The sequence below is a fragment of the Crassostrea angulata genome, chromosome 2, assembly GCF_025612915.1.
Source record: "Crassostrea angulata isolate pt1a10 chromosome 2, ASM2561291v2, whole genome shotgun sequence".
NCBI classification, from domain to species: Eukaryota; Metazoa; Mollusca; class Bivalvia; order Ostreida; family Ostreidae; genus Magallana; species Magallana angulata.
Genome location: NC_069112.1, coordinates 39,713,518 through 39,724,483, shown reverse-complemented (window position 1 = coordinate 39,724,483; position 10,966 = coordinate 39,713,518). Strand labels below are relative to the sequence as shown.

At 32.0% G+C, this 10,966-nt stretch overlaps 1 protein-coding gene across 1 annotated transcript in view; it reads right to left on the bottom strand.

The window, feature by feature from the left end:
- Positions 1-972: 972 nt before the first annotated feature.
- LOC128170798 (multiple epidermal growth factor-like domains protein 10) overlaps positions 973-10,966 on the bottom strand; it is a 153,134-nt gene continuing 143,140 nt past the window's right edge. The window contains exons 17-19 of the mRNA XM_052836563.1: positions 7,860-7,994; positions 1,287-1,427; positions 973-1,133 (exon numbers count right to left, since the gene is read on the bottom strand). Coding sequence (XP_052692523.1) covers positions 973-1,133; positions 1,287-1,427; positions 7,860-7,994 — 437 coding nt within the window. The remainder of the gene's footprint in view (positions 1,134-1,286; positions 1,428-7,859; positions 7,995-10,966) is intronic.

The following is a 10,966-nucleotide window of genomic DNA, read 5'->3' as shown; positions in this document are numbered from 1 at the left end:
AAAAAAAAAAAAAAAAAAAAAATGCGAGTCGGGTGGTGGATACGCTTTGGCGGATCAAAGTCAATGGGGATTTGGAACAAAAATGTATGCTTTCAATAGAATGATGTTGTATTACAACGTAAAGAATTAATACATTGAGCATTCTTGCATTCTTATATTAATTTTTATACCACTGATAAATTGTAGTTTTACATATTAGTTTGTGAACCATGATCAGAATTGTTGTCAACTATACTGTGAAAAAAAGTCAATTTGGATATGTAACGTAAGCATAAAACGGTGACATTGCTTCCAAAAGAGGGATGGGGCTTTTATCTAATCTTAACATATAAAAACCATACTTTGGACAGTGTTTGATATTATTAAGAAATTTAACCTTAAGAATCAAATTTAGATAAAAGTTACAATTCAATGCATCTCATTCCCCGTTTTGAAAAAAAAAGAATTGTTGGGCATTTATATGGGATTGAGTGTTTGCATTTATAACTAAGAAATAATGCAGAACAAATGTGTAGTTCAATTTGCAATAATAAACTGTCTACCGGTAGGCCATAAAATCCTGTATGGCACTGTGAAATAAGTAATACGTTTTAAAATTTACATGAGTTGTTTAGAGGAAGATTTTTTTTTTCGAATTGTTTATAAGTGCGGAAAAAATCACTCATATTCTAGATATAACACATATGAATGTACCAACCGCAAATCGTAAAAAGAAACCACATTTGTAAAAAAAACAAAAAAACAAAAAAACAAAAAAACAAAAAAAAAAAACAAAACTCTACCTTTATGATTTTCAAAATTTTAGGGAAGAGAAACGAATTGTGCTTAAAAAAATGTTGGGTATAAGAATGGAATAAACACAGTTTTGCAAACGTCAATGTAACTTGTGTGCTAGAGTGTTAAATGTTTTTCAACTATAATTGAATTGTATTTTGATTAAGCGAAACAAATATTGAAGACAATGAAAAAAAATCAACAGTTAGAAAATATAGTAAATGCACCTTTATCGCAAAAGTTTCCTATCCAGCCCGGTAGACACCCAGCAGCACATAAACCATTGACATTTATACACCCTAGACATGTTTCCTTGCATTTCTTAATGCAGTCTTTTCCAAAAAACCCAAGTGGGCAAGCTGGTGAAGGGAAAAAAACACAAATCAGTAATTGATCATACCTATAATTGTTCATTGAAATGTTCACTGCCTTTTTTATGTTAATGTTACATGTACGCGTTATCATCTATACATCTATAAACTTTGTTTGGTTTCATATTGATTTATGTATACATGTACTTGTACACAAGTCTCCCTGGTAACCATCAGCACATCCAGTTAAGCATTTTCCGTTTTTATGAAAGCATTGGTCAATATCACGGCAGTTTCCACAAATTTCTTTGCAGTCAACGCCGTATAAACCGCTGGCACACCCTTTTTTGAATTACATATATGATTTTTTTTAATAAATATTAATGATAACGTATGAAAATATTACATGTATATAAAATATCATAAGAAGTTATAACACGCAAATGCATTTATCATTTACCAGATCGTGTGATTAAAACTAAGAAATGTTGTTCCGCTACTTCAGCATTTACTTCGACATTGCATGCTTACTTGTTCTACATAAGTTTCCTTCAAAACCAGCATCACATCCGTTCAAACAAGTTCCATTGAAATTTGAACACTCGTTTACATCGCGGCAGTTTCCACATGTTTCATTACAGTGAGTGCCATACGATCCTTTTACACACTCTGAAACGGTTAAAAAACATATGACGCAAAGTATATTTCATAATTAATAATTAATAAATAATTCGCGTTTATTTGACTTGGCACAGTCATTTTCTATGACCAATAGCTTATTTGTGAAACAATTTTTATGTAGCCTTTTTTCCCATTTGATAAAAAAAGTTGTTTCTAATATAATCAAAATACTTATAGCTAACTTGTTCTATATTCAGCTTCTGTATACGCATTGTTTTTTTTTTCATCACTGCGTAGCAACCCCTGCTTTGATGTATGTAAGCCACGCACATTACATTCACAATAGTATATGCATTAAATTCACAATAGGCCGTGCAAGTATTTTTGTTAACCCATTAAACTGGAATTGAAACCAGTTGGTAATTATTATTGATATTACAGTGACTTTTATATGGCAGTAATCTTACATTGTCTGGGTCTAAATAGTGTAGGTGTTTTCAGATTCGCTACATAAACATATTTTTGGCAGCTATATTAGATTAAATACACCAAAAGTCATCAAGATCTGTAAGTTGTAACCAAATGTCGGTCGGTCATACGTACATATGTAACATATATATACAAATCCTTCCCGGCCAAAACAACTATATTAATTCAACATTCACGCTCCAACGGCAACAGCAGTCACAACATCAACATTAATGTGGTATTGTTTCTATATAATGTTAGATGGTTCGTGTGATTTGGTATCTCGGACTAAAATGTTTGCGGCGACCAGCTGGTGTTTTGGGTAATGAAAACAATGTTAACAATACAGATAACGTATTGATCATTTAAGCACATAATCTTTGTTTAAAAAATTTACTCGTAATCTTTATCTCATTTTATAAATGATGCTGCGAGATAAATAGCAATAATTTGGTATTTGTTAATAAAAAAAAAGTCTGCGTATATCTTGATTCATTAAATATGATTTTTTGAATTATCAAATCTCATTTAAAAAAAATCAAATAAAACATATTTTTAATATGTTTTACGGTGCTACCGTTCTGGCGAGCGCAGCAAAAATTACACATCATACCTTGCATCATTGTCAATCTAGTGTTATTTAAGGAATGAATTCAATATTTATTTGTTTTACACGATATAAAATGGTTTGGGGCGGTTTACTTATTATAAACTGCGAAGCGGTTTATAAAAAAATGCGTAAACTGTTTCAACCCCCTACAGAGAGAGGGAGAGAGAGAGAGAGAGAGAGAGAGAGAGAGAGAGAGAGAGAGAGAGAGAGAGAGAGAGAGAGAGAGATAGAGAGAGAGAGAGAGAGAGAGAGAGAGAGAGAGAGAGAGAACGGTCCCTGTTTGTAGGTGTTTAAGTTTCCACTTTAAAATTTAATGGCCTGGCTATATGCAATATCTACATTAATCTTTTATTTTTATTTCATTCCTTTTTATTTAGTTTAAAATGTCCCATTGTTTATTTCCTCACTACTCATATATACTTACCTGCCTACAGTACATGCATATATAATTAGCTTAAAAATGGATCGATATGACAATTAAGTATGGCTGTTGCAAGTATATATTTATATAATTTATAAAAAAAAATCATATGTCAATGAGGCAGGTATCGCAGTCTATCCTGAAATAGCTAGTACGCTCATTACAGATGTTTGATCCACCTCTAAATTTATCGCGGGAAATATAGCGCGAGAGCACTGTGCCGTCATCCATGACTTTGAGTCTCGCCAAAGCACATGCGGTACTTAAAACGTGTCTTTAAACTTTAAGACACCGTAAATTACGAGTTAAAAGACGGCCATTTTTGGCATAGCACCACGGATGAAAACATCAAAGTGCATTATGGGACGTAGACAAAAAATTTTGTTTGATGAACTGTCGGTTTAGCTCGTTCTTTTTCCCGCGCACACTGGTTCTTAGAGCTCACTTCGCAGGCCGGCGCTGCGCGCCGGCGAGCTGCGCTCGCTATTAAAGATCTTTACATATGTAATTTTGTTTTCTGTTAAATGAATAGTTGACTTAAATGTAAATTTTCAAACATTTCTCCTTATTACCCTAATATAAATTGTTACGTGTTATTACTGAATAAATCGTCTAATTAGAAATCGTTTTTGACCACACGATGGTAACACGTTCTCGTTACGGTAGGTCATCATTACACAACAAATGAAGAACATTTTGGTTAACCATATATATTATACATGTGTTAATACATGTAGGAAGAAAACACAGTTCCAGATACATGAACATGTACTAATTAGACACATAATATTCTCCACAACACATTTTTTTTCTCTCTTATCATCTGGATTCACAGTCATATGATGTAGCTATCTCCAAACTTAAAAAAAGGAATAGTTTCTTAGTTTTGGTGTCTAGATGTGTCGTCACTTTACTTGCAACATCCATAATTTATGTTGCTGTATTCAAAATATGTCTCGATGAGACATCTTAATATATATTTGTCTGATGAACAATTAACTCTTGAATCGCTCTTTGTCCAAGCTTATCAAAAAATTAATGTTTAAAATATAAGTTGTTCAATTATTTTAACAATGTCCTAAAGGTCTATCTACTCTTTTAAAACATTTTGGACGGATCGGCAGAGCCTTTGAGTTGAATTATTTTAATATACATATGACACTAAATCTACAGATTCATAAAAAAAAAAATGTGTCTACGTCCCATAGTGTTTCCTTATGTTTTTCCCCCTAGTGCCATGCCAAAAATGGATAACATTTAACTCGTAAATAACGGTGCCATTGAGTTTTGAAAATCGCACAAGCTTTGGTGGAACCCATGGTATTTTTTTTTAAACATGCTTGCATTACTTCGTATCGAGACGAGATACGTAAATAAGTGAGTATATATTTGAACATATGACGTCACAGTGATCTCGCAGTAGATTTCCCGCTATAAATTTAGAAGTGGATATTCAAGCTATTTCAGTATCAAATTCGATACATTCCGTATATGAATTGTGGGTGTTTTTAATGTGTGTGTGTGTTATTTTTTTTTTAATTTTGATCGAGAGATTATATCATTATACATACAAACAAGAGTTAAGCTAATTTTGCATGCATGAACAGTAAGTATAATAAGGGAAAAAATATAAAAAAAAGGCTTTTTGAACTAAATAATAAAGATTAAGAAAAAAAATAAACAGTTCAAAAATCTATGCAGATATTGCATATTGTCAAACCATTAACTTGAAAAATGAAATATTAAACACCTACAAACTGGGACCGGGCCACGGATACAACGTATGCCAAAGTAAACAAATCTCAGTAAATTACAAACCAGGAAAAAATATAATATAAGTCAAATAACAAGAGAAAAATTATATTGTTTTAACCCTTTTGATCAAATTAAATACACATTACATTAATATTTTAAAGACTGATCAATTTTCTCCAAAAGTAGAAAAAAAAATATTGGAAAGCAAGTCTATGTATTTTGTAAAATTAAAATAAATATACGAGGTTGTTCGGAAATTATTGAGACATTTACTCCTATTTTCTTGGGTGATAAATCCTTGAAATTTCATCAAAACGTGCACCAGGATAGAGTTTATCAATGTTAAAACTGTTTTGTTTACACATGTAGCCTGATTAGATCATTCCTGGTAAGCTGACCAAATTGCCATCGCCCAGTGACCCGGCGCAACAGCAAACTTAGAGCAATATCATTTGATATTGTTTTAAACACCTAACAAAAAAAGGGAAATTAGAATTAATTCTTCATTTCTTATCTGTTGTTAACATTTCCAGATGTCAACATTCGCATATTCCATCCATTCTTGATTTTTGAAGAAAAAAAATCTGGTCATTTTTAACCGAAAGTCATATCAGTGTGAAACAGAGATTCTGTGTACATATTTTTAGAACTGTTGAAATCAGGTAGTGTGTAAAAAATACTTGATTTTTAGTCATTTTGTCTGAATTCTATCTAAACAATTAGTGAAAAAAGACGATAAAATGGAGTTTATTATCCCTTGTCATCGTATAGTTTTTGTTTAAGCAATTGGATGGCATTAAAAGGTCTTTTTCCGAAATTTCAATCAAACTGATGTATACAGTGCTGCTATCGTGAAAGTTGACAAAACTATCCTATCCTATCCTATATCCTGCATCCTATCCTGCAAATAAGCTCTATCCTATCATATCCCATGCCTTCAAAATATAGAAATGCAAGTTAAATGAAACAATATTTAAGAATTAAATGATTTTTTCAATTAGTAGTACTTAAATAGAATATTTAAATTTTAAAACCGAATATTCTTCGAACAGGATAACTTACTTACCTGTGCTACGGTAAAATTAAATAGTACGCAGGATGGACACAATAACGTAAACAAACAGGTAAGCGATTCGATTGATTTTATTATATTTATTCATTTGAAAAACGGATAAATTACTTCGATGCACTTATTGAGGAACTGCTAAGTCGCATATTTTTATCAAATTATTTTGTTATCACATATAACTGAGTGTAATTATCATTATTTGAGCGATTCGTTCGGCAATAAATGTAAACACGATCTGGAAATAAATAATTCCTTACGAAGTTTATATCGTTTATAGTTAAACTACTCGGAGTTATTATATTTTAAAGTATAAATTCTTAAGCATTTATAGTTAGCTAACATTTATTAATCCGATATGTTCAGGTTATTCTCGGACAGAAATATGCGTCCTTGTTATTGGGTACCGTAGAAATTATATGAAACGTGAAACAATGTATGTTTCTTGAATACATGTTTATCTTTTAAAATGCCGAAGTAGTATTTTATAAATTCAAGCTTTTATTAATTTGCAGACTTTAAATGAAGTAAATACATATATCTATTTCTGACGTTGTCAAATGTTGCATCGAATTCTCGCAGTAACTCCGTAATTGCGTACGAACTGACAAATATGTAGAGCCGACATCTTAGCCCGCACCAATGTTATGCACCGCGTTCTTGATATAATAATTATTCTTAAACTGTTTAACTTGTAAAACGTATTAAATTGACATTAAAAAAACATTGTTAAGCCAATTTTCGTTTCGCAAAAATAACTCTGAAATTTATACTCGAATCTGATTGGCTACATAATGCAGGATAGGATAGGATAGGATATAACTTCTATATTTCTAACGTGTATCGTGCATCCTGCATTCTATCCTATCATATCCTTGTCAACTTTCAGGATAGCAACACTGTATTCGCTGCACCGTTTTGACGTCAAATTTCTATATACCGTCGTTTTCAAATTCCTATTGCTTGGTAAATATATTTGTACCATATCAGTATTTTAATCAAAGACTGCTGATTTTTTTTCGTTTAAGCTGTAAAATTGCATAATCTTAGATAGATGATGTTTTAGTTTTCTTATTCTCGGAGTTTATGCTTGCGCCGGGTACCCCGCCCACCGATTTGTTTATCTACCGTTGTAAACAAAATGTTAAACATTTTTTAAATATAACTCTCTTTAGTTATTTGATAAGGTTTCTTCACTGTTCATGCCAGTTTTCACCCTAATTCGTCAATTAGAAAGGGAAATATCCGTGGTGTCTAAATAATTTCCGAACAACCTTCGTAGAAATATTCTATAATTTTTGTTCTCTCTCTCCCCCTTTCTCTCTCTCATAAATTCTTTGATAATATTTTGATAACTGTAAAGTTGACAATGATGCAAGGTATGTGTAGTTCTTGTTGCGCTCGCCACAACGGTAGCAGCGTAAAACATATCATAAATATACCACAAATCAATGATTTCGGCTTGATTAAACATACATATTTAAAACTAATTACAGGATGAATAAAACGTACGTAATTACACATTAATAATACTATTCTTTCTTAACATTTGCGAAACTCTTAACTGTAAGAAGAGGAACCAATCAGCAAATGATTTTTTTTGTTGATTTTTTTTAAAACTATATGTACAATGCACATGCATATGGTTTTAAACTATACTCATTTAAAAAGGAAAAACAATGCAAGTATATGCATCTATTCTATGACTCTTACAACATGGAAACATATATTCCTATATTTAATAATATATAACGGGTATACGTTAATATATGAAATCAAATACAAGGCATGTGTACGCGTTTTAATGTTTTTTCTTTTAAAATCACCCCTTACCTAACTCACAGTGATGACCTTGGTACCCAGGTTTACATCCCTGACAGGTGCCCGTCTCTATGTGACAGTACTGACAGTTAACGTCTGGACACGGAAGGGAGCAGTTAGATCCGTAAAACCCTGTTTCTGGACATCCTGTACAAGAAATGTTTTTATTACATTATTTTAAGTATGTTCAATCTATTCTTAATAGAATAAGGTGAAAGAGGCGTTCATTTACGTGACTGTGTACATTGGTATGCATTGAAGTTCATCAAGACAATAATTCCCAATTCAACCATAAACATACTGCAACGGTATAGCAAAAGAGTTAGACACCTGAAATTTGTTGGACACCTTTCAAAAATGCTATTTTTTTGGCAATAATCATCAACCTAAACTGAGTATCATGACTTTTATTTAAATGAACATAACGTATATGAGTTTATCTCTGAATTTGCAAGAACAATGGAGACGCGTTTGAGGTGACTTTTGAGAACAAGAGAGGAGGTCAGTGGTTTTAATGTTATTGTTTTTGATTGTTGGCAAATTTACCCTGTTAAATATATATAAACGGATAATGTTTCCATTTTCTGATAATACTGATTGAATTAATTTTAAAACATGCGTGAGAAGTATTCATCAGACAATGTGCATATTGAAGACCATAACGAAAGTTCAAAAGTTCAACATTACACATTTCATTTGGTTAAAGCAATTGGAAATTATTTTTAAAAACTCAAAACAAAACTTTCATTATTGTACGGTTAACGTGCAAATCTAAGGACAAGGGGTCGGACAACTGTTTATCAAAAAGCATCTACATGTACTTGACAGCATTGGGTACGGTTAACTACACGTTTTGCATAATCACATAAACAAATTAACATTTAACTTTACAGGTACGGTTAACTACTAGTATACGTTTACATAGTGACATAAATCAATCATGTAACTTAAGAGAAGTATAATTAGGCATGAGTTAAAAGTATATCACAGCAATGTTTTCATTTTCTTGGCTAGCTTGTAGTATAGCAGATCAAAAAAATCCCTACACATTAGTGATGTATGTGTGATAGACCAGTAATGAGCTACACCCTCATCAAGCCATTTGGACCAAAAATCATTGGCTAGCGACGATGTCATCAACCTTAAAGAGTTTGTTATGAAGTTGGAAATCATGACAAAATGAACAGACATCCTAATAATGCATTGCTGCTAGAAAAATCAATGAATATCCACTACATGACTAACATACAAATCCGACTCTAATATTGAAGATCTCTCACAACAGAGTCATTGTTTTTATAATATGATATAGACATCATCGTCCACCATACACTAAACTATGCAAAGAATTTATTTGTCTGTTTGTTTTAAATAGAAAACATAAGGTTTGTAGGGATATAATACAGATATAACATCCATGCTTTAACCTAAGCGCTAGCAACACATTTACCAACGGTTACATTGTAACACAACGAATTGTTACATGCATGTAAATAATGTGCATACGGTTCGTCGTAGAATTTACGTCATTTTTATATAGAGGCAGTAAAAAATAGAGAGAGAGAGAGAGAGAGAGAGAGAGAGGCAGTAACCTTTTCTATAAAATTAAGACATTTAGTATAATAAAATAAATAGAGCCTGTTTAGGAGGGTAACAGTTGAATTTTACACCCCTTGGAAAAAAACGATTCGCATCGGTTGACAATTTTCCCGGGGTATCAATTTCAAATGTTACCCACGAAAACAGGCACTATTTATATACTGTACCATTTTTTAAAAATTGTTTTCGGGGGGGGGGGGGGGGGGTCCGAGAGTTTTTTTTCAAACGGACACCACGCATGACGTGGTCAGATTACCGGTTTAATCCGCGGGGTCTACACACTGGTTCATTGTTTTATGTTTTGACAATAAACGTTAACATGTGACCAAATATGAATAATATTAAAACATTTTTCAAAGGTTAATGAAATGATCAAGAACACTAACCATACACCTCTACTTCACAGAGGTCATTCCTTACATAACTATAATAACCGTCAGGGTAGACAACTCCTGGTAGTCTCTCGTTGTGGTAGATGACATACTGTCCATGAACAGAGCAGTTTGTTGTGAAGACAGAAGGTATTGTGATTATTGTGAAGTTGTTGTCCTTGTAACACAACATTCCCTTTGATCTATCCGTGGTATTGGAGACATACACGGAAAATTCAAGTAAATTTCTTGCTATTTTCCCTCGGAAGAAGTCATCTGTACAAGACGTTATCGATCCAGTAAAAAACATTTTTTTAATGATTCTTTTTTCAATATCAACTAAAACATTGCTTAATATCAACTGCACTATAGGCGCAACATATTAAACATTCTCCATGCACCAATCGATTAAAATAGCTATATAGTTTGACGCACACTTACATTGAATACATATGAAAGTTTCATATATTTGTCGTTTAAAATAAAAACACCACCATTATTTATTTTAATATCAAATTCAATGAGTGGGGCTAAACTCTGAAAATTCTCTAAGAAAAAAAAAAGTTACGTATTATTAAACCATTTATATCTATTAACACAGTTATGATACCGTATTTTGAACATTTTAACTGGTATTTTTTAAAAACACTAGTTTTATACGAATGTGAATTAAAAGTAGTGGACAAAGATTTAAAATCAAGAGTAATATAAAAAGTTCAGCAGCTATCGTATATCATTACTTTTAAAAAGAGCTGTCTGGAAAAAAATAATATATTCAAAAAATCAGAACTTCCTTGTTTAAAACTATATACGTTAATATATTATAGCGATACGATTGTGCTAACAAATTGGAATTCAGTCGGTGTCATATATTGCATGAGAAAGTGTGTGGCGAAAGGGGGGGTCTGAACCTTCTCTTAAAAGCTAAGCACATATTATCCAAACATTAGATAATATGAAAAGGCACCTTACGCATTCTTGTTGAACAAAATATCCCTTGAACCGCAATAAATACCTGAAGGTACAGCAGTAAATATAATATTATTGATAACTATGGTGGGTAGATAACATGGATATTTCTCAAGTTAATTTAAAATTCCAAACCCCTTTAATATCTGACCCAGAAAACAATTCAATAACAATGTGGAC